The 21,852-nt window shown below is 33.9% G+C and overlaps 2 protein-coding genes, 2 long non-coding RNA genes and 1 pseudogene across 4 annotated transcripts; 4 read left to right on the plus strand and 1 right to left on the minus strand.

Moving 5' to 3' along the window:
* Positions 1-3,254: 3,254 nt before the first annotated feature.
* Positions 3,255-5,980, plus strand: LOC111876873 (somatic embryogenesis receptor kinase 2-like; annotated as a pseudogene).
* A 1,837-nt stretch (positions 5,981-7,817) lies between these two features.
* Positions 7,818-9,569, plus strand: LOC111876406 (low affinity inorganic phosphate transporter 4). Its single transcript, XM_023872928.3, has one exon. It carries the CDS (start codon positions 7,818-7,820, stop codon positions 9,402-9,404), a length of 1,587 nt encoding a protein of 528 aa, XP_023728696.1. The 3' UTR covers positions 9,405-9,569.
* A 109-nt stretch (positions 9,570-9,678) lies between these two features.
* LOC111876415 (uncharacterized) lies at positions 9,679-11,948 on the plus strand. Its single transcript, XR_002845013.2, has 2 exons — positions 9,679-9,781; positions 11,648-11,948. It is a non-coding gene; the product is annotated as an uncharacterized LOC111876415 (long non-coding RNA).
* A 1,487-nt stretch (positions 11,949-13,435) lies between these two features.
* Positions 13,436-14,365, minus strand: LOC111876431 (uncharacterized). The gene is made up of 2 exons (XR_002845017.2): positions 14,218-14,365; positions 13,436-14,057 (listed from the first exon to the last, which is right to left on the minus strand). It is a non-coding gene; the product is annotated as an uncharacterized LOC111876431 (long non-coding RNA).
* Positions 14,366-14,755: 390 nt separating this feature from the next.
* On the plus strand, positions 14,756-16,776 carry LOC122194425 (low affinity inorganic phosphate transporter 4-like). Its single transcript, XM_042897301.2, has one exon. The coding sequence runs from the start codon at positions 15,118-15,120 to the stop codon at positions 16,699-16,701; it is 1,584 nt and encodes a 527-aa protein (XP_042753235.1). The 5' UTR covers positions 14,756-15,117; the 3' UTR covers positions 16,702-16,776.
* Positions 16,777-21,852: the final 5,076 nt, after the last annotated feature.

A 21,852-nucleotide genomic window follows, 5' to 3' on the forward strand; every position in this document is an offset into this window, starting at 1 on the left:
ATCAATTATCAATATATGAAATTATTAATGTCAATTTGTTTAATGTTTTTTATTTTTATTGAATATTTTTGATTTTAAATGTGACTATGTGTTATCTCACTTTAAGTATTAAATGTACACATTTTATTCTATAACTATAAGTTAGGTTAAAAACATCGGCGTCGAGGACTTTTTGATATTCTATTTTCATTTTTCATGCCAAAATACTTTCGTCGTTTATATTATTTTGAACATTATGGTTAACCAATATTAACCATTAACCAAAACTGTTAACCGATAAAAACCACTAACCATAACCAATATTAACCATACCCAATGGCTACCAAAATGCATTAACCAATCATAATGGTTATGGTTCGGTTTTAACCAATAACCAAACCATACACACCTCTATTGCATTGTGAGTCTAAGCTATCAAAATTAGTTGGCATATCAATCCTTTGATTTTCGATAGAGGTGGATTTTGTTTGGTTTTTTGTTTCATCGGTTTCTTAGATGATCTTTTTGGTTTGATTTTTTTTAGGTCCAAGCCAAAAACCAAAACAAATCAAATTCATGGTGTCTACTATCTAGGTAAAACTAAATTAAAATCGATTTTGTTCGATTGAAAACCAAGAAAACCAAATTTTAATAATAAAAATAAAATCTAAAGCTCTAATTTTTTAAATAAAAAATCTGATGTTTCAACTTTGAATATCAATATTGGAAGTTTCATACATCAAATATAAAATTTTAACAAAATATTAAATAAAAAGTTTCAAACATAAATACCTAATTTTCAAATATAAATATTCAAAGTTTTGGACGGGTTGAGATGGGGCAAAAACTACTATAGAGAGCAGCTGCAACGACAATCAAGGGAGTGAGAATGGGCGAAAGTGCAGTATTTAATCACTCAGTCACACAATACCATAGCGGGTAGTGACAACAGCTTTGTTTGAACTCCAAGTCAAAAAAAATGGCTCATGACTATTTGACATTTAGACTCATTGTATAGTATTGTGTTTCAGTAATTCATATTTGCTATTGAAGTATTTCAATAATCCGTCAATTTTAACATTCAATATGACAACATTTGTTCATTTACTTCTATATTGACGTTGAATTTTTGTTCACCGTGAGAACAAAAAATAAGAGAACAAAAAAGAAATAGTGACCTATTCTATGCACTTATCGCGGTCAAAATTTCAATAGCGGTCATATGCCGCTATTTGAGATCACGGTTATCGCAGTGGTATAACGGTTTTTTAATATTATGTATAATCTATAATTTTATATTATATTTATATAGAATTTATATATTTGGGTATTAATATTATAAGTCTATATAGAATCAATATCATCAAACCTAAGAAGTCATATAAAAACATAACACAGTATTCTATGATAGTAATATGGAAACTAGGTAGTGTCAAAGAGTCAAATAGAGCTTAATCGCATTGCACGGGTTCAATATCATATTAGTAGGTCGTGGTTGATTTAACGAGTTAAATCGCAAGTCGTAGCCTCATAGGTGTGCGTCGATTTACAAAAAAGCATTAATGGAGGCTGATCATAGCAGCTCAAGTCGTCGTTAGTACAAAAAGAGATGAGAAAAAGAGTTATCGGTATACGTAGTTTCTTTGAATGTTATTAATTATGTTAGTTCACTACTACAAAATAGGCCTTTAATGACACATATTTTATGACACGCACGGATTTACGATACGCAAAAGTGTGTGACGTAAAAATAATGTCATCTCTCCTAAAATTTAAAGGATTTAGGACACCCATTTTTGAGTGCCCTAAAATTAGTGTCTAATAAAAAAGCACAGAGGGCACCTTAAATAAAATGGGCGTCGTGTAGCTCGATGTCGCTTTATAACTTTTTAAATGTGCATCGATTATATACTATATTCCACAAAATCGCAGGACATTAGCTAGGGCTTTTTTCTTTTCGATCATCCTGCAACCCTAGCTAGCTTAATTTCTCTCTCTTTCTCTGTCACGATCGAAGGACAAAACGAGACACAAATTTCAATTGCAGAAGAGTTGGTGATTTCTCTCTATTTCTTTTCGAGTTAGGAACAAAGACACATAGAACGTAAAAAAGTGGAAAAAGACACACACACACACATTGTGTGTGAGGTGCGGCTGCCATAGCTTTCACTTCCAGAAGAGTTGCTAAGAGTCGGTGATTCCTTCTAGGGTTCGACAAGCGTAATCCATATCTTGAAATCTTACCTCCTACATCGTATTTCTTCAACCATTCATGACCATTCTAGCATTTAACATGTTCTTCAGCATTCTAGGGTTCGACATCTTACTTCCTAGGAACATGTTGGTTATTATTTGTTGAGATTCTTCAACATTCTAGCTAGAACCGATTAAGGTATATTTTGTTTCTGTCCAATGTTTCTTCTCCACCTTTTACCATGATTTGTAACATCATTAGATCATTAACAATCGATTTCATGCCAAAACTAATACTACAGACTTCGCAAACGAATTTCAAGAAGTTAGGGTTCAAGAACAGATCGACTCAGATGAATCCACCAAAAAAATCTCATAAAACCTCGTTATGAACTGTAGAAGCCAAAAAGCCCTCGTTTAGGGTTTCATTCATCAACGATGACTCTTAATGATCAGTGTTCCTGAGGTACACCTTGTGTAGTTATTTTCTCTTCATTTTTTAGACCTTGTAGAAATCAATCAGGATTTTGGTGAGTTTAGCATATATGTTAGAATGAAGCCTACAAAGGTTACATTTTTTTATCCCTTTTATTTCTATTTTATAATAAATATACCTTTTGAATCATCTGTATTAACGTCCTAAGGTTATTTCAGGTTTCACACATATTGCCTTCATATTAACTTATGAGGCTGGGCTAAATTAAAGAATAATAGATGGAATTTAGTTCCACCTGGTGCTCTTGTTACGTTTGTGCATAAAGAAATTTAGTATCTTGCGCTGGAATCTAACCTGACATGGTAAGCATACACTTACAATATTTATTCCTTTTATTGTGAGTAATCCTTTTTATTTATTTAACTGTCTACTGGAGTCTATAGAATGATTCAGACATCAATGAAGATTTTTCTTGTATATAACGTATGGATCTTATCACAAAGGATATTTATGAAGTACAAAAACTGATTAAGGAGAAGAAAGAAAGTCTTAATAAAACTAAAATGAGAGAAAAATTCAAAGAACATAAGCATGGACATGCTATAGAAAAGGAGAAAATAACATGTGAATGAAAGAGAGAAAGAATATGAACCTGAATCTTCTAGAGAAAAAGGAAAAGAACATGAAAGACAACACAGAGAAAAGAGAAAAGAGAATTGAACAAGAAGAACATAGAGAAAAAGAGAAGGAAAAGCAACAAAGGGACAAAGAATATGAGTTGGAGAAAAAAAAGATAGAAAGTGAAAAGGGAAAGGAAAGAGATAAGGGTAAACTCAAAGAGAAGAAAACGTGAATCTTGTGTTAAGATATGAAATTGAAGCTTTAAGATCATGATGATAAGATATGAGTTCAACCTGAAGAAAATGTGATTATATAAGGTAATATGCATTCTTTGTGTCAAACAAATCTAATTTACCATGTTTATAAATCTAGATATGTATATTATATATTGTTTTTCCTATACAATAAGTTCCTTGCAATGTGAAATAGGATCATAACCAATTAGTCGTGCATAAAAAACCGGTTCAGGAACCGAACTGCCCCATGAACCGGAAAACCAGTTCATAGTGAACCGGTCCAGTATGAACTGATCCAGTTCAAGAACCGAACCACCAGTTCCGCCGAGTTCGTATATATAGATAGTGAAACCAGTTTAGGGTGAACCTGCTCAAAGAACCGATGTGAAACCGGTTTGGGTAGTGTAAACTCACAACTCTTAGCATCGCAAACTCTTCTTTGCAGCAACCCACATAAAGAACATATCTTCATACACAAACACATTTATTTCTTGTTTACTTGTTCAGAGGAGAGGTGGATTCTTGGTTTTATCCCGTATCTTGCTTTACTTTAGGAGTAAGTTTGGAAATGTGGGTATGGTTTATTATTTAAATAGATAACATAGCTAGAGTAGGAGGTGTTGGCGTGTTGCAGTAACTTTTCATTTGTTGTAACTTGTTTTCTTTCATTATTATAGTAGAACCATGCATTTTCTAGTTTCAACTTTTTAGCTTATATCACTAGCTTGGTAGAGTTTCTTGAATACCACACAACTACACTACAACCAACACATCTCTGACCATGTCTTATTTCAACCTTCTCAATTCAATTCACATATACACACAAGTGCACAACACCTACTGTTTCTTTTTCTTTTTTTTTAAATGTGAATTCATTCATTTTGAACTAATTCACCAAAACAAAACAAAAAAACAAATCCACAACATAGAAAACCCAAGCTAACCAAAAACAATAGTCAAAAGCCCAATCTGCTAGTTTTTTTGAACCGGTTTGAAGAACAAGTTTACTTCCGAACCGGTTTGCAAAATTCACATATTTTTATTGACGAACCGGTTTAGAATCGAATCGGTTTAGCCTTGAACCAGTGTTCACTTAGTTGACCTAAACCGAACTGGTACAAGATTAATGTCAAACTCTTAGTTTTAGGGATTCATCAAATAATCGTGTATTAGGATCAGCTCCAAACAATGGATTTTTTTCACTGTTTACACAAATCATGTTTGCTAATAAAATAATCTTATTCTTATTTCATTTTTTTCTTCAAGAATATAACTGATACAAGATTAATGTCAAACTCTTAGTTTTTCTAAAAACCTAGATCTTTGTGGCCCGGTCACTGGAGCTATAGCCGGAGAGGTGGCGGCTAGGGCGGCACTGCTGTTTGTCGCCCCTGCTATTGCATTTGCATGGTGGCAATGTCTAAAGCCTCAAGAGTTTTTCTTTGATTCGCTTGGTTAGTCATTAAAAAAAAGTTTTTTTCTTCAAATAGTTAAAAAACATATTTAATTAATTGACTTGAAAACATGTGTGTACAACTGAAGAGGATCCAGAAGTTCATTTAGGAGAACTTAAAAAAAAATCTTTAACAGAATTACAAGTGGCAACAAATAGTTTCAGCAATAAAAACATATTGGGTAGGGGCAGATTTGGAAAAGTCTTAAAAGGGCGATTAGCAGACGGGTCCCTCGTTGCTGTAAAAAGATTGAAAGAATAGAGGACGCCAAGTGGCGAGCTCCAGTTTCAAATAGAAGCTGAGATGATTAGTATAGTTGTACACAGAAATCTCCTTCGATTAAGGGTCTTTTGTATGACACCAACCGAAAGATTACTTGTTTACCCCTACATGGCTAATGGAGATGTAACATCATGTTTGAGAGGTATTATTATTTATTATTTATTTGTTATTTATCATTCTTTACTTTTTCTTCTATTAATTCATTCTTTTTACATTAAGTGAAAAGAAACACTCGTATTATGGATACTTCATAAGAAACATCTGTCAATCTTATCAAGTTTGTATCTATACTGGATACTTTGTAAGATTTATGGTTTGCTCCCTGTTTTCAATTTATTCCAAACTTGTTGTGCTAATCTGTCATAAGAAAACTAATTAATATATAAGATATTAATAACATCACATCAACTGTCTTTTACTTTCTTCAAGTGAAAACATATTTCTTTTACCTTCATCACTTTATTGATATTATCTGTCAATATTTCAGGCTAGAACATTTAAAATTATTATACGCAAAAATGGTTCTTCAGGTATGCAATACTCTAGGCATAATTATAATATAAAACTATAAAAATTTCATTTTTTGATATATATTTTTTGTTTTGTTTTGCAGAGGATACTAAATAACAAATCTTGCAAATGATATTTTTTGTTTTGTTTTGCAGAGGATACCCCTCACATTTTCCCAAATTACCCTTTCATTTATAATGTTTTTTTGTTTATGTGTATTTTGTGCATCAGATAAAGTTGATGGAAAGAAGGAATATGAAGCCACTTGATTCAAATCTTGCAGCATTATCAGCAAGATGTAGTAAAGACTTGGAGTTGAATTTGGCTAAGTCATTCTTGAGTGAGATGGGCCAATGTACAATTGTTTATCCATATAATCAGCTGCTTGGAGCATTAGTCTTAAAGAGTTTTGAAAGGCAAGATGCAACTTTACTTAGTTGGAATTTGATGTACAAAGTAGATTAGATGCAAATTTAGATATTGTAAGAAATAAATTTGTATGACATTAAATGTTATGCAATGGATTGTATTTTTTGTATATGATATTTTATTTCTATTATGAGACATTAAATGCAAATTTAATTTAAAAATTAATAAATATATAAATATATTTTTTTAGAACATTTAAAATTATGATACGCAAACATGTGTGTCATCTTCATTTATGACATGACCTTTCTTGATAGGGGCTTCCTTGATACGCATTGTGTGTCATAAACACGCGCATCGTAGGGTTACGACATGCAAATGTGTGTCGTCTTTCTTTAGGACAGGACCTTCCTTGATACGCATTGCGTGTCATAACCGTGTGTCGTAAATGCGCGTTGTCTCTCTTTATGACAAGGCCTTTCTTGACGCGCATTTGCGCGTCGTCTGAGCGTTTTACGACGTGCAATGAGCATCGTAAAAGGCTGTTTTTTAGTAGTGGTTGTTCGGGCTTTTAAAAATGAAAGTGTAGTGAGATCATTAAAACCTGTTTTTCATTGAAAAAGTAACCAAATGGCCCAAAATGTGAACGAAAATGGAATAGCGCCCGTAGCACCGCTATAGCGGTTATTGAAATAACGGTAAATAGCGGTGAATAGACGCAAATAGCGGTACCGCGAAACAAAAACGTTAAACTAAAAATAGCGGTTCCTGATCACCGCAAAATGCTATAGCGTCGCGCAATTGATAGCTTAGGACCTATTAATACAATAAAAAAAGTAAGACTTAAAGAGTACATTACGTTTTATTGATTGTCATTTTATAAAATTAACCCATTTCGTTTCGGTTGGACAACATTATTTTAACAACCTTTAGAGTATTTTGTTTTGCTGTTAATAAAATAATTAAAAAGAAAACCTTAAGAGCATTTACACTTAATTATAGTTTTTTTTAAGTAAATAAATTTTAAAAAAATAACTATGAAAAATCTTACTACATATTGCGGAGGTTTCTCTTTTTTCACTAATTAAAGCTTATAAATTGGTGAAAACTTTTTCAATGTTATGGTAGGTTTATTAATTTAAAACCACTGTTCAGTAAATCAATTGAAAAATAATAAAATGGTATACTGGTTCATAATTAATGAGTAAGTTATTTGAAAAAACACCCTATCGTGAAAAAGCAATTGTATGCTAAATATTTTGGATTGTTAACAGACTTAAAGTTGCGATCAACATCAATAAAAAAAAAAATTGTGAAAAAACTCTTAGCAAAAATGATCTAATGTCAAAATCCATGTTTCTTCAAAAAAATTAACACTTAAATAACGAAGAATGGCAAAAATGTTTCCCCTAATTATTAATAAACTATATATTAGCTTAACAGGCTTTCGTGAGACAATATGCCAACAAGACTAGCAACTCGTAGCCTTCCAGACTTTCAAAAAATGCATAACATAATAAATTACTAATTATAACGTATAACATATCCTAGAACTTTACGATTTTATTCGTGGATATTCTTCCCAAGTCCAATGAAACACCCTAGTTGCGAACGACCTCAACAAAATATATTTGTCCTTTCTTGTCTATTTAATCACGAAGAAACCCATCCAAACCCAAAATAAGGAGAATAAGGAGAAGAAGCTTTTACTTTGGATCTTGAAGACATTAAAGATTAATGGCTTCCAATAACCTATCTGTACTTGAAGCACTAGACACAGCTCGTACCCAATGGTACCACGCCAAAGCCATTGTCATCGCCGGAATGGGTTTCTTTACAGATGCATACGACCTCTTTTGTATCTCCACCGTCTCCAAGCTCTTAGGCCGTCTTTACTACCCGGAGCATACCACCGACGGAAACCCTGGAAAACTCCCTACCCACATCAACAACGCCGTGATTGGAGTAGCCCTCGTCGGAACCCTATCTGGACAACTCGTGTTTGGTTGGCTTGGTGACAAGCTTGGCCGGAAGAAGGTTTATGGTATAACCTTGATTCTCATGGTGATATGTGCCATCTGCTCCGGTTTGTCTTTCGGTTTCAGCCCAAAAGCAGTGATTGGGACCTTATGTTTCTTCCGATTCTGGCTCGGATTTGGGATCGGTGGTGACTATCCTTTATCCGCCACCATCATGTCGGAGTATGCAAACAAAAGAACTCGCGGGTCATTTATTGCCGCAGTCTTTGCCATGCAAGGAGTAGGAATTATCTTCGCCGGTTTAGTTTCCATGATCGTTTCTCATGTTTTCTTAAAAGCCAACTGGGCACCAGCGTACGAAGACAACCCTGTGCTTTCCACACAGAAGAACGCCGACTACGCATGGAGGATTGTCCTCATGATCGGAGCTCTCCCGGCGCTTTTGACATACTACTGGCGTATCCAGATGCCGGAAACCGGAAGGTACACAGCCGTGATTGAAGGAAACGCGAAGCAAGCAGCAGCCGATATGGGTCGGGTCTTGGATATTGAGATCCAAGCGGAGCAAGAAAAGTTGGCTATGTTTAAAGCAAACAACGACTACCCTTTGAATTCTAGAAAGTTCATTAATCGGCATGGACGTCACTTGATCGGAACAATGACGACTTGGTTCTTGTTAGACATTGCATTCTACAGTCAAAACTTAACCCAAAAAGACATTTTTCCGGTGATGGGTTTAACCAAGAAAGCCAAGCAAGTCAACGCTCTGGAAGAAATGTTCGAGACTTCACGTGCCATGTTCGTGATCGCCATGTTTGGTACGTTTCCGGGCTACTGGTTCACGGTGGCATTCATCGAGAAACTCGGCAGGTTTAACATTCAGCTTATGGGATTCTTCATGATGTCCATCTTCATGTTCATAATCGGAATCAAGTACGACGCCCTCGCTACTCATGAAAACAGATGGTTGTTCGCTGGTCTCTATGGGTTGACTTTCTTCTTTGCGAATTTTGGGCCTAACAGCACGACTTTCGTTTTACCGGCGGAACTGTTTCCGACCAGGGTGAGATCAACCTGTCATGCAATGAGTGCTGCCGCCGGGAAGGCCGGAGCAATGGTGGGTGCTTTTGGGATTCAGACATACACGTTGCAGGGAGATAGACATAAGATTAAGAAAGCGATGATCATATTGGCAGTGACGAATATGCTGGGGTTTTTCTTTACGTTTTTGGTTACGGAGACTAAAGGGCGGTCTTTGGAGGAGATCTCCGGCGAAGATGGAAGCAAAGACAAGGCGGAGGCACAGATGAGTAATAGAGGAGATCGAGAAGTCCAAGAAATTTGATGGGATTACTCCAAACGTCGTAATTTTAATGTTGTTTAGTGTCGTATATCCCTACAAAGAAATATTTGTCTAAATAATTGGTTGGCGTTTTGGCATGTAAAATAAAAACTTAAGAAATAAATAAAACAGGCAAAGACGCATACTTTTGTCTTTGGGTTTACAATACTTCGTTTAAACTGTTGCGTAACGTTTTAGTTTTGATCATATTCTACGCAATTCTTGTTCATAAATATTATGAATAAGCAAGGGTTTATGACTTAAAAGCCCAAAGGAGAAAAGAGAAAGAGGGTAAACAGCAGTAGAGAAAAGGGAAAGATGTCGTTACCTTTCTCGGGTCAAAGACTCAGCTGCTGGACTGGATTCTTCAATTTCGTCGGGTATATTTTTAATGGGCATTTATTTCTAAATATTATTAAAACGAAAACTTTTAATTTATCAATCAAATAATAAGGGCCCTTAACTGTATTTTAATCATATTTTTCTATCATTAGATCAAATTGATGACATTATCTTTCCCAAATAGAATTCAAACACAATTACATTAAATTATATAATCTTTAAATTCAACAATTATGTTATCAATTGAAACATATCATTTTATTTATATAGAAGATATCAATTTTTATAATTAATATTGTTTCTAATTTAACTCTCTTATTTATAGCTTTTGACTTCAAAATTTAAATCCATTTTTTTTAAATAACTCTTTAAATAAGCATATCATTAATTTGGTTATTAACCTATAAAATCTAATCTAATCCAATTAAATCTGCAAAATATTTGAGAGTCAAAGTTAAAGTCACTATCATTCATAATTTATCTCACAGAATATCCCACATAAAATGAATCGATTTTAGATAATGATTTGAATTTTAAAACTCATAAAATTAGCAAGTCAATTAATTGGTAAATTTGAATCAATATAACTGATTTCTCTCTTTTTCTAGATTAATAGCCGGAAATCTCCAAAATGATATCTTAGGATCCCATTTTTTAGAAGATAATGATTTGATTATTCAAAAACACCCTATATATACGGTTACATTGAAGTTGTTATTCTTATGATTTTGGATTGAGTCCTACAATTTACAGTGTTCTTCTTTAGCAATTTTCTTGTTCAATTCTTTTTTCCTAGGTTCTTTCTTTACTTTGTTATCCTTCTCATTCTCTAATTTCTTGCATTTACTCTCTCTTCTTATTACATGTTATTATTGTATTCTTGTTTAGAGGTTATGAACAAAATTAATCAATCTACTTTAAGCATATTAGTTTCATTCATATCTAAATATTATTACAAGAGAACCTTAATTCACCAATGAAGCAATCAGGACCCTTGATTGTATTTCAATCATATGTTTTCCACCCTTAGATCAAATTGTTGACATCATCTTCCCCAAATAAAAATCAAACACAATTACATTAAATTATAGAATCTTTAAATTTAGCAATTATGTTATTAATTGAAGCATATCCTTCTATTTATATACGAGATATCAGATTTTATAATTAATATTGTTTATAATTTAACTCCCTTATTTATAGCTTTTGGCTTCAAAACTCAAACCCGTTTATTTTTTTTTTATTTATTTTTTTTTTTTTGAAAAAATCATTAAATAAGCATATCAGTAATTCGGCTATTAACCTACAAAATCTGATCTAATCCCATTAAATCATCAAAATATTTGTGAGTCAAAATTAAAGTCAATATTATTCATAATTTACTTTCCAGTATATCCAACGTAAAATGAATCAATTTGAGATAACAGTTTGAATTTTAAAACTCACTAAATAAGCAAGTTAGTTAATTTGAAATTTTGAATCAATATAACTAATATCTTTTTTTTTCCAGATGAATAACCGAAAATCTCTAAGTTGATGTCTTAGGTTCCCAATTTTTGGGAAGATAATGATTTCCCTATTCAAAAATAATATATATATATATATATATATATATATATATATATATATATATATATATATACACACACACACTGAATTTTTTATTCTTGCGATTTTGGATTGAGTCGTACGACTTATAATGCTCTTCTTCAATGGTCTTCTTCTCCATTTCTTTTTTACAGGTTCTTTTTTTACGTTGTCTCCTTTTTCTTTTCTAATTTCATGCATTTATTCTGTTCTTATTACCTGTTATTACTATATTCTTGTTGAGATATCTTAAAAAATTAATCAATCTATTAGAGGAAAGGTACATGCTAACATTTTGAATTTGTATTGCCCTCCAGAAACCAACCGTAGTCTCATAGACCATTCTCACATATCTTAATAGGTCTTAGCATTCCTCCAAATTCAGCTATAAGAAGTCATGGATGCACTTCTTGAATCAATCTTCTAAACTGAAATTCATTTGTTAGTTAGATGCAGGACCAAAATGCAAGATTTGTGAAAGTCAATTATTATTTATTAGTGTTAACCTTTGGCAAATTATGAAACTAATATTATATTTTTTTCATAACAAGGCTTTTTTGTAATAATTTCTTTGATCGGAAGATATGTATATCTGATTAGGCGTAGCCTCAAAAATCATATTTTAATTCTTATAAGGAAAAAATATTTTAGAAATTTACCAAATTACAATGTCTGAGTTTGACGTTTATGGTTATGGCAATGCACTTTAATTGTAATGTTTATCAAATTTCTTTACAGAATTTAAAGTTGCGGGTACATATAACAACTTATTATTGCTTTTGGTTTTACATGACCAATATGAAAAGTGTCATATGAGCCTCCATGGGTGTTTGTATACCGAACAAAGTAAATTCATAAAGCTACTACACAACATGTTTTAATCAATGAGTCGCATCATGTTGTGATAAAACAAATATCACGTGGATCATTTATGTTAAAAATTACTGTATTAAAACACCAAATTGCTCTAATATAAATATTAAATATTTTTATTTAATAAGTTTGGTTCAAAAACTCAAAATGAATCTAACTAACATTTTTTTATTAAAATTTCACCTAAAACAATACCATCTATCAATGTTATGTGTATATAATATTCTCCGCGTTTAACGCAGGTCATAAGCTAGTTTTTAAAATAAATGGGGATTTGAATATGCCTAAAAGGCTAAAACCATATACGCATAATATATACTTGACCTCACGGGTTATCCGAATACACAAAAAAATATACCTGAAACCCGATTAATATGATTCAATTTATATGAATAAAAACAGGTTGGACGGGTAATTCGAGTTTTAATTATTTTCAAAAGGCCAGAGCTAAGAAAAATGTCAAAAAAATCTATTCTAAAAAATAAAAGTTTTTTTTTCATATGTCACACTTTTATTCAATTTGACAAATGTTATTTTGTGGTTATTTTGAGTGAATTTCTTTTTTCACGTGTCGTTTTATGAGTTTTTTCTGTTTTAATAAATTTCAAATAATATTCTAATGTAATAATTAAAATAAATATAATAATAAATAAATATCAATTTAATTAACGAAGTTACCTTTATATTTCAAAATTCTCAAATTAAAGTTTATTAGTTTATTTTATATTATTTATTTAAGTTTAAAAGATTAAAAAAATTAATTTTAATAATTTTTTTTTTATAAATCCAAAGTTTGTTAAATATTTAGACCATTATATTAATTTTTTTTAATTAAGGCCATGTTTGATAGTTGTTGACTGAGAAAGTACTGAATGGGAAAGGTCTATCTGGGTAAGAAATCCTGACTGAGTAAGAAATCCTGTTGTTTGATTGTACATTTAACTGAATGTGCTGAGTGATGAAAAATGACCATTTTACCCTTCTGCTATATATAATGATGGATCAATGATTATTGTACGTTAAAATTTCTTTATTTGAACATAGAAGCTTTATCATCTTTATTTGAACATTGAAGCTTTATCATAAACAACAACATCAAATAGATTATAAGTCTTGAAATATCTCACAATTGCTTTATCATAAGTTTTTGTGATTTATAACATATTGAAGCTTTACACAGATAGAGCAATACACAAATTCATATACATTTATAATAAACAATATCAGATAGATTTATAACAAAATCAGATAGATTTATAAATCCAACTTTTGAAGCTTTACACAGATAGAGCAATACACATTGAAGCTTTACATAGATAGAGCAATACACAAAAATAAGAAGGGCAAGAAACACAAGGTTTTAGGCAGGGTTTACTCATCGTCTTCTTCAACCTGATTTCCACTCCTTATCCACCCATTCCACCTCTCAAACCAGAAGCAACCAATATCAACGAAGGTAACCATGACTTCGTCAGCTATCTTCTCCCCAAGCCCCAGAGGTGACCTTCAATCTTCATGGTCAACTAAAACTATCAAACCACGAAAACCACAAAAACCCTCTACTCATCTTCCCACTCTTCAGCTCTTCAAACATCCATCTCAAAACCCACTAATTTATTCATCCTCTTTCCCTCACAACCTTAAATTACCATCTCTAAAAGATCCAATTTCATCCACCCATTTGCACCCACTGCCTGACTCCGCCGACGAAAACTTCACCAAAAATCTCGAAAATCTCACAACTTTACAGCGAATTACACATAGGTTTGATTCGATATCTACTCCGGAGATGAACCCGAAAAGGGTTTATATACAAGAACCACCTTAGATTACTTCATTGCTGATGAAGAATTTCTATAGGAGTAATGTTAAAAAGAGGGTTAGATTTGAAATCGATAAGAGAAATTACTATATATTGAGAAGGAGACAGATAAAGATAGAAACAGAGGCTTGGGAGAAAAATCAAATTCAATTGATGCAGAAATTAGAGGGTAGAGATAGAGAGGGAGCTAACCTGCAGTAGAAGAAGAAGATTCGGCTGAAGGAAGGAGGAGATCAGAAGGGAGATGGCAGCGACATGGAGGGAGCTGTTCGATGAAGGTGGAGGAGGCGTCTGATTTTGGACGCGTTATTTTTAGGTCGTGAGAAAATTACTCATTACTTATTCGTTGTTTGCCCTGCTTAGTTCCTTTTTAAGCTGAGATTTTAATAAAACTTTTGCCGTTTCTAAAAAAAAAATTATTTCTTACTTATTGACTTATTAAAAAAAATTTGATAATTTATTTCATAATCATACATAAGCACCATTTATCAAACACTAAAAATTAACTTATCAACTTTATATATATATATATATATATATATATATATATATATATATATATATATATATATATATATATATATATATATATATATATACCGGATAAACTAACCGGAACACTTTTGGTAAAACTATGTTTTAACACCACTAATAATCAACTAATAATAATAATAATAATAATAATAATAATAAAGTTATATTAAATAAGTAAATCCCAAACACCCCTAAGTCAAAGTAATTGTGGCGTATATTCTCACTTCAAACTCCATATCTCCATATCCAACAAAACAAGAAAAGTACCCTTGAATATTCTTATTTTGCACCAAATTAAACATGATAATTCGACGATAGATTAAACCCAACTTAATAGGATTAATGAATTTTGTCACCAATAATCCAACTTATCCTTTGAAATTTACGAGACATTAGACATGGATATTCTTAATAATTCGAATCAGCCTATAGTTATAATCGTTCTCTATCAACTAACACAGGAGTATTTTTCTTTGTTCATGTATATATAAAGCCGAAACCTCAAACAACTCGAAATAAGTTAAAACTTTTTTTGAATCTCCAACACATAAAAAGAAAATGGCTTCCAATAACCTATCAGTACTAGAAGCACTCGATACAGCTCGCACTCAATGGTACCATGTCAAAGCCATTGTCATCGCCGGAATGGGTTTCTTCACCGATGCCTACGATCTCTTTTGTATCTCCACCGTCTCCAAGCTCTTGGGTCGTCTTTACTTCTCCGATGGTAACTCCACAGACCCCGGAAAACTCCCAACAAACATCAACAACGCCGTCACCGGAGTAGCCCTTATCGGAACCCTAGCTGGACAACTGGTATTTGGGTGGCTTGGTGATAAGCTCGGCCGGAAAAGGGTGTACGGCATCACCTTGATTCTTATGGTGATTTGTGCCCTCTGCTCCGGTTTATCTTTTGGCTACAGTCCGAAGGCTGTGATTGGTACCCTTTGTTTCTTCCGGTTCTGGCTTGGATTTGGGATTGGTGGGGATTACCCTCTCTCCGCCACCATCATGTCGGAGTATGCAAACAAGAACACCCGAGGGTCGTTTATCGCCGCCGTGTTTGCAATGCAAGGAGTAGGAATTATTTTCGCCGGTCTAGTTTCCATGATCGTGTCTCATCTTTTCTTAACAGCCAACCCTGCACCTCCATTCCATGAGGATCACGTGCTTTCCACACAGAGGAAAGCCGATTTCGCATGGAGAATTGTCCTCATGCTCGGAGCTCTGCCGGCTCTTTTGACATACTACTGGCGGATGAAGATGCCGGAAACCGGGAGGTATACCGCCATTATCGTGGGAAATGCGAAGCAAGCCGCATCAGATATGGGTCGGGTCTTGGATATTGAAATCCAAGAGGAGCAAGAGAAATTGGCTATGTTTATGGCAAATAACGACTACCCTATCTGGTCAAGAAAGTTCTATAAGCGGCATGGACGTCACTTGATCGGAACAATGAGCACTTGGTTCTTGTTGGACATTGCATTTTACAGTCAAAACTTGAGCCAAAAAGATATTTTTCCGGTGATGGGTTTGACAAAGAAGGCCAATGACGTCAACGCTCTTGAAGAAATGTTCTTGACTTCACGTGCTATGTTCATAATCGCCATGTTTGGTACTTTTCCGGGATACTGGTTCACGGTGGCGTTCATTGAGAAAATAGGCCGGTTCTACATACAGCTGATGGGCTTCTTCATGATGTCGGTTTTCATGTTCATAATGGGAATAAAATACGATTACCTCGCGACTAAAGAAAACAGATGGGTGTTCGCCGGTCTCTATGGGCTGACCTTCTTCTTTGCGAATTTTGGACCTAATAGCACAACCTTCGTTTTACCGGCGGAGTTGTTTCCGACCAGGGTGAGGTCAACCTGCCATGCAATGAGCGCTGCCGCCGGGAAGGCCGGCGCAATGGTGAGTGCGTTTGGGATTCAGACTTACACTTTGAAGGGGGGAAAATCTAAAATCAAGAAAGCGATGATCATATTGGCAGTGACGAATATGTTGGGGCTTCTCTGTACTTTTTTGGTGACGGAAACGAAAGGGCGATCGTTGGAGGAGATTTCAGGCGAAGATGGAAGCAAAGATAAGGCAGAAGAGGAGATGAGTAATAGAGGACGTCGTCAAGGTCAGGAGACTTGAGGATATAATTATATGTAGCGATCTTAAGAAGAAAAATGGCATGTGAAATAAGGATAAATAAATAAAAGTATAGAACAAGCCAAAAGATATTATATTTTATTATTTTGGATCGGATTTGACACCAAAATATGATTTACGAATTCCAATTTCCATGTTCATTTTCCGTAATTTCCATACGATTTAAGTAATGAGTTATGCTTTTTAGATTTTGAGCATCTCAAATAGGGATGCCCACGAATACCCCTAAATACCATACCCGAACGGGGTAGGTATTCGGTATTCCCCGTCTTGACGAGTAATTGGTGCGGTGGTGGGGATTTTTTTTCATACCCGAAGCGGGTACATGTCGGACTGGCATGACACTATCCGTCCCGTTTGATACCCGATTATATATATATATATATATATATATATATATATATATATATATATATATATATATATATATATATATAGAGAGAGAGAGAGAGAGAGAGAGAGAGAGAGAGAGTAGGGAATATAAGGCTCTTAGGTTTTTTTTGGAAACGGTCAATAATATTATTAACACTCACCCAAATAGCAAGTAACTATAGGGGAGAAGTAAAAGCAGAACATAACAAAGTTTTCAAACAGAGAAAGGAGAAAAACAAAAATCTTTCCAAGTACACATATTTCCTTTGCCTCTACACTTAAGTCATGTAAATACCAAAGACTTGATATTTTCCACTATCCTTGAAGGTTAAATGAACTTCGTTTGGAATAATCGATCGTTTCGAGCCCTCCATAAGTTCCAAAGGAGCCCATAGCAAATTGCAGTGATACTATCCCTTTCTTTTCGGTTTCTACCTTGGTTAGCTGCAAAATGGATCACCTCCTCAATACTTCAAAATTTAACCTGATGTAATCCACACCACCCAAGTATATCATCTGTGATAGAAATGGCGTATGGGCATCTCACCAAGATGTGATTTATAAGGCTGTTAGGTACCTAATATTTGGATGTAGAACTTATAAAAGCTATGGGTTTTGTAGTAAAATCAGGATGCACTTCTTTTTTTCTTTTATGCTTTCACTCGATTTTTCAGTTTCAATTTCCCTTAATTTTTATGTGGAATTCGAATTGGTTTTATCTTTTGCGCAAATTCCATTGTTCCATTTATTAACAGAGAAATAAATGAAGAAAGAATCTCTTTGTATTCATTCTGTTGACTTTCTTACATATTCAAAAACTTTTTATATTACAGCTTATTATACGCACATCTAGCTAACATACACCTAACAGATTAACAACTATGATTAAGTTAACTGATTATCCAAACTACTAAACTAACTATGATTAGGAGAAATAACAGAAATGTAACGGTAATACCCCCCCCCCCCCCCCCCCCTCAAGATGGACTTTGGAAAATGTTTTTCAAATCCATCTTGGCCATTATAGGAATCATCTTATGTCGGGGTAATGCTTTAGTAAAAATTTCAGCTAATTTGTGTGTTGTGCGTATGGGCATGAGCTTGATTGTATTATCTAAAATTTTATCTCGAATGAAGTGACAATCGATTTCGATATGCTTCGTGCGTTCATGAACGGTTGGATTGGATGCAAGCTTGATTGCTGATTCATTATCACAAAAAATCAAAGTAGGCTCATGAGTGTGAATGTCAAAATTGTTCAGCAAATGATTAAGCCAAATAATCTCAGTTGTAGCAACAGCAATGGCTCGGTACTCAGCTTCGGTGGATGATCTAGAAACAATGGATTGTTTCTTTGATTTCCAAGAAATCATGGAGTCTCCTAGAAAAACACAAAAACCAGAAATAGATCTTCTAGTATCCGGACATCCTGCCCAATCGGAATCAGAAAAAGCTGTAATCTTTAAAGAAGGTTTGGAAGACAAAAACAATCCTTGACCAGGATTGAGTTTGAGGAACTTGAGCAAATGATTAGCAGCTTGAAGATGAGGTAATCTTGGATCTGTAACAAATTGACTTAACCTATTTACTGCATAGGTAATGCTTGGTCGTGTTATGGTTAAATACATTAACCGTCCAATTAAACGTCTATATTGAGAAGGATCCAATAAGGGTGCCCCATTGAAATTTGATGCTTTACATGCAGGATCCATTGGATACTGGACTGGTTTGGCAGCTAACATGCCAGTTTCTTCTAGGAGATTGAGAACATATTGTCGTTGAGAAATATAAATGCCATCTGTTGATCTGGCAATTTCAAGACCCAAGAAATGTTGTAACTTTCCCAAATCCTTAAGCTTAAACTTGTTGCTTAAAGATTGTTTAATAGAATCAATTTCATGAAGAGAAGCACCTGTTAACACAATATCATCCACGTATACTAACAGAGCTACATATGACGATCCTTTTCCCTTATAAAACAATGAGTAATCAGCTTTCGATTGTGTGAATCCTTGAGAAAGTAAAAATGAAGAAAAGGTGGCATACCATTGACGAGATGCCTGCCTCAAGCCATATAAAGATTTCTCTAGTTTGCAGACAAATGGTTTACCATTTGAAGAGACAGAATGACAACTATATCCTTGGGGTAATTTCATGTAAACCTCTTCATCCAAAGACCCATTTAAGAAAGCATTATTCACGTCCAATTGAATAAGAGGCCAAGAACGTTGAGCAGCTAAAGCTAGCAGTAATTTGACAGTAACAAGTTTAGCGACAGGGGAATAAGTATCCAGAAAATCGATACCTTCTTGTTGATTAAAACCCTTGGCAACAAGGCGTGCCTTGTATCTCTCAACAGTACCATCAGAACGTCTTTTGATTTTATACACCCATTTAGAACCCAAAGCCTTTCTATCAGGAGGTAAGGGTACTATCGTCCAAGTGTTATTTGCTTCGAGAGCCTTCAATTCTTCTTGCATAGCTAATTGCCACTCTTTAGATTTAGATGCTTCAGAATAGGATTGTGGTTCAGACTCAGCTGAAATAGCAAGAGTGAATGCCTGGTATTTAGGTGAAAGTTTGGAATAAGAAAGTACAAAAGATAAAGGGTGTTTTGCATTAGTATTAATGGTCACATTGTTTACTAGACCACAATGATAATCTTGTAAATAAGTTGGACGGGTTCTATTTCTTTGAGGTCTTTGATTTCCAACTGAATGATCTTCATTGACAATGAGAATGGGATCTGTATTAGCAATTGTAAAAGATGAATCAGGTAAAGGGTCAGAAATAAAAGTATCATCTTGTGAGCAAGGTATGACCATTGAATGAAAAGGGTCTGGCTGATGGTTATATATGGAATGTTTAAACGGAAAAATATGTTCATGAAACACAACATCACGAGATATGAATATTTCTTTTATCTCAACATCCATCATTTTATATGCCTTCATTCCAATTGGATAACCAATAAAAATACAACATCTGGCACGTGCAGTAAATTTGTCCCTGTGACTGAGAAGTGTTGAAGCAAAATCTAAACATCCAAAACTCCGAAATCGTGAATAATCTGGTGGATACTCATAAAGTTTCTGAAAAGGGGACAAATTATCAAGAGCATGTGAAGGAGTATGATTGATAAGGAATGTAGCACACAAAATACATTCAGACCAATATGTTGTGGGAATATTTGACTGAAAAAATAATGCCCTAGCAACATTTAATAGATGTTGGTGCTTTCGTTCAACCACTGAATTTTGTTCTGGACGTTGAACACAAGAGAATTGATGCAATACTCCTTTTTGATTGAAAAACTCAGTAAAATCCAATTCCTTTGCATTATCAGACCGAAAACCCTTAATTTTGGTGTTAAATTGTGTTTCAATCATAGCAAAGAAACGTGGAATGATACTTTGAACATCAGATTTGTGCTTCATCATGTATACCCATGTAAATCTAGTGCAATCATCAACAATAGTTGCAAAATATTGATATCCCTTATAATCCTTTACATGATAAGGCCCCCATACATCACAGTGTATCAACTCAAAAGGTTCATTTGCAATATTGTTGAAAGACTGAAAAGGTAAACGTTTCTGTTTGGCTAAAGGACAAATAGAACATACACTTTTATTCAAATATTTATTTGAAACAGTGATACTACTAATAGATTGAAACTTCTCATTTGAAGGATGTCCAAACCGTTGATGCCAACAATCAGCTGAAACTGCATTCACATTCACTTGTGCTTGTGCTCTTATATGTATATCTTCAAGCACATAAAGTTCGGCATGTACTCTAGCATTGCCAATCATTCTCTTGGTGTGTATCTGCTTCAAAATAGCATAATCATGATAAAATTTTGCCTTAACAGTTTTGAATTTAGCCAATTGAGAAATTGATACTAAATTTAACTCAAACTGTGGCACATAAAGAACATCAGTGAGAATGATATGTTCATTTATGTTAACTTTTCCCATGCATTCAACTTGAATAACCATTTGGTTTGGGAAACGAACACGAGTATGTGAGATATCTACCATATCATGAAACATATTTTTATCATTGCAAATATGCCTAGTTGCTCCAGTATCTAGTATCCATATATTGGAATTGTAATGGCTAGAAGAGAGAGTCAGAACATAGTGATTACCTGAAGTGGTAATATGATCATGTGAAACAGAATTCACTGAAGCCATTTAACCAGTAAGTATAGCAATAAGTTGTTGGCATTGTTCATTGGTAAGATTTGTAACTGGAGAACTTGTATCATTACAGGAAGACTGACCCTCTGTAGCAGCAGAAACAACATTCACACATGAACTATTTGAATTTGAGTTCTGATTGAAACGATATCCCGGTGGAAATCCATGCAGTTTGTAACACTTATCAACAGTGTGTCCCGAACGCTTGCAATGAGAACACATTGATGAGTTCTTGTTAGAACCTTTGTTGAAATTATTGTTGGAAACTCGATTTCTTCAATTGTTCAAATTGTTATTGAAACTCTGAACATTACAAGCCATTGGAGTGTTCATAGATTGATTATTTCCAATTTCACGTTGTCTTTCTTCTTGAATAACCAAGGAAAAAATGCGATTAACTGCAGGTATAGGATCCATGAGAAGTATTTGCCCTCGAATTTAGGCATATGAATCATTTAGACCCATAAGAAACATCATAGTGTGTTCAATTTCTTTTGCCCCTCCACATGTACAATGAGTATCAAAATTGGATAATTCCTCCCAAAGAACTTTGAGC

The sequence above is a fragment of the Lactuca sativa genome, chromosome 8, assembly GCF_002870075.4.
Source record: "Lactuca sativa cultivar Salinas chromosome 8, Lsat_Salinas_v11, whole genome shotgun sequence".
Classification (NCBI taxonomy): domain Eukaryota; kingdom Viridiplantae; phylum Streptophyta; class Magnoliopsida; order Asterales; family Asteraceae; genus Lactuca; species Lactuca sativa.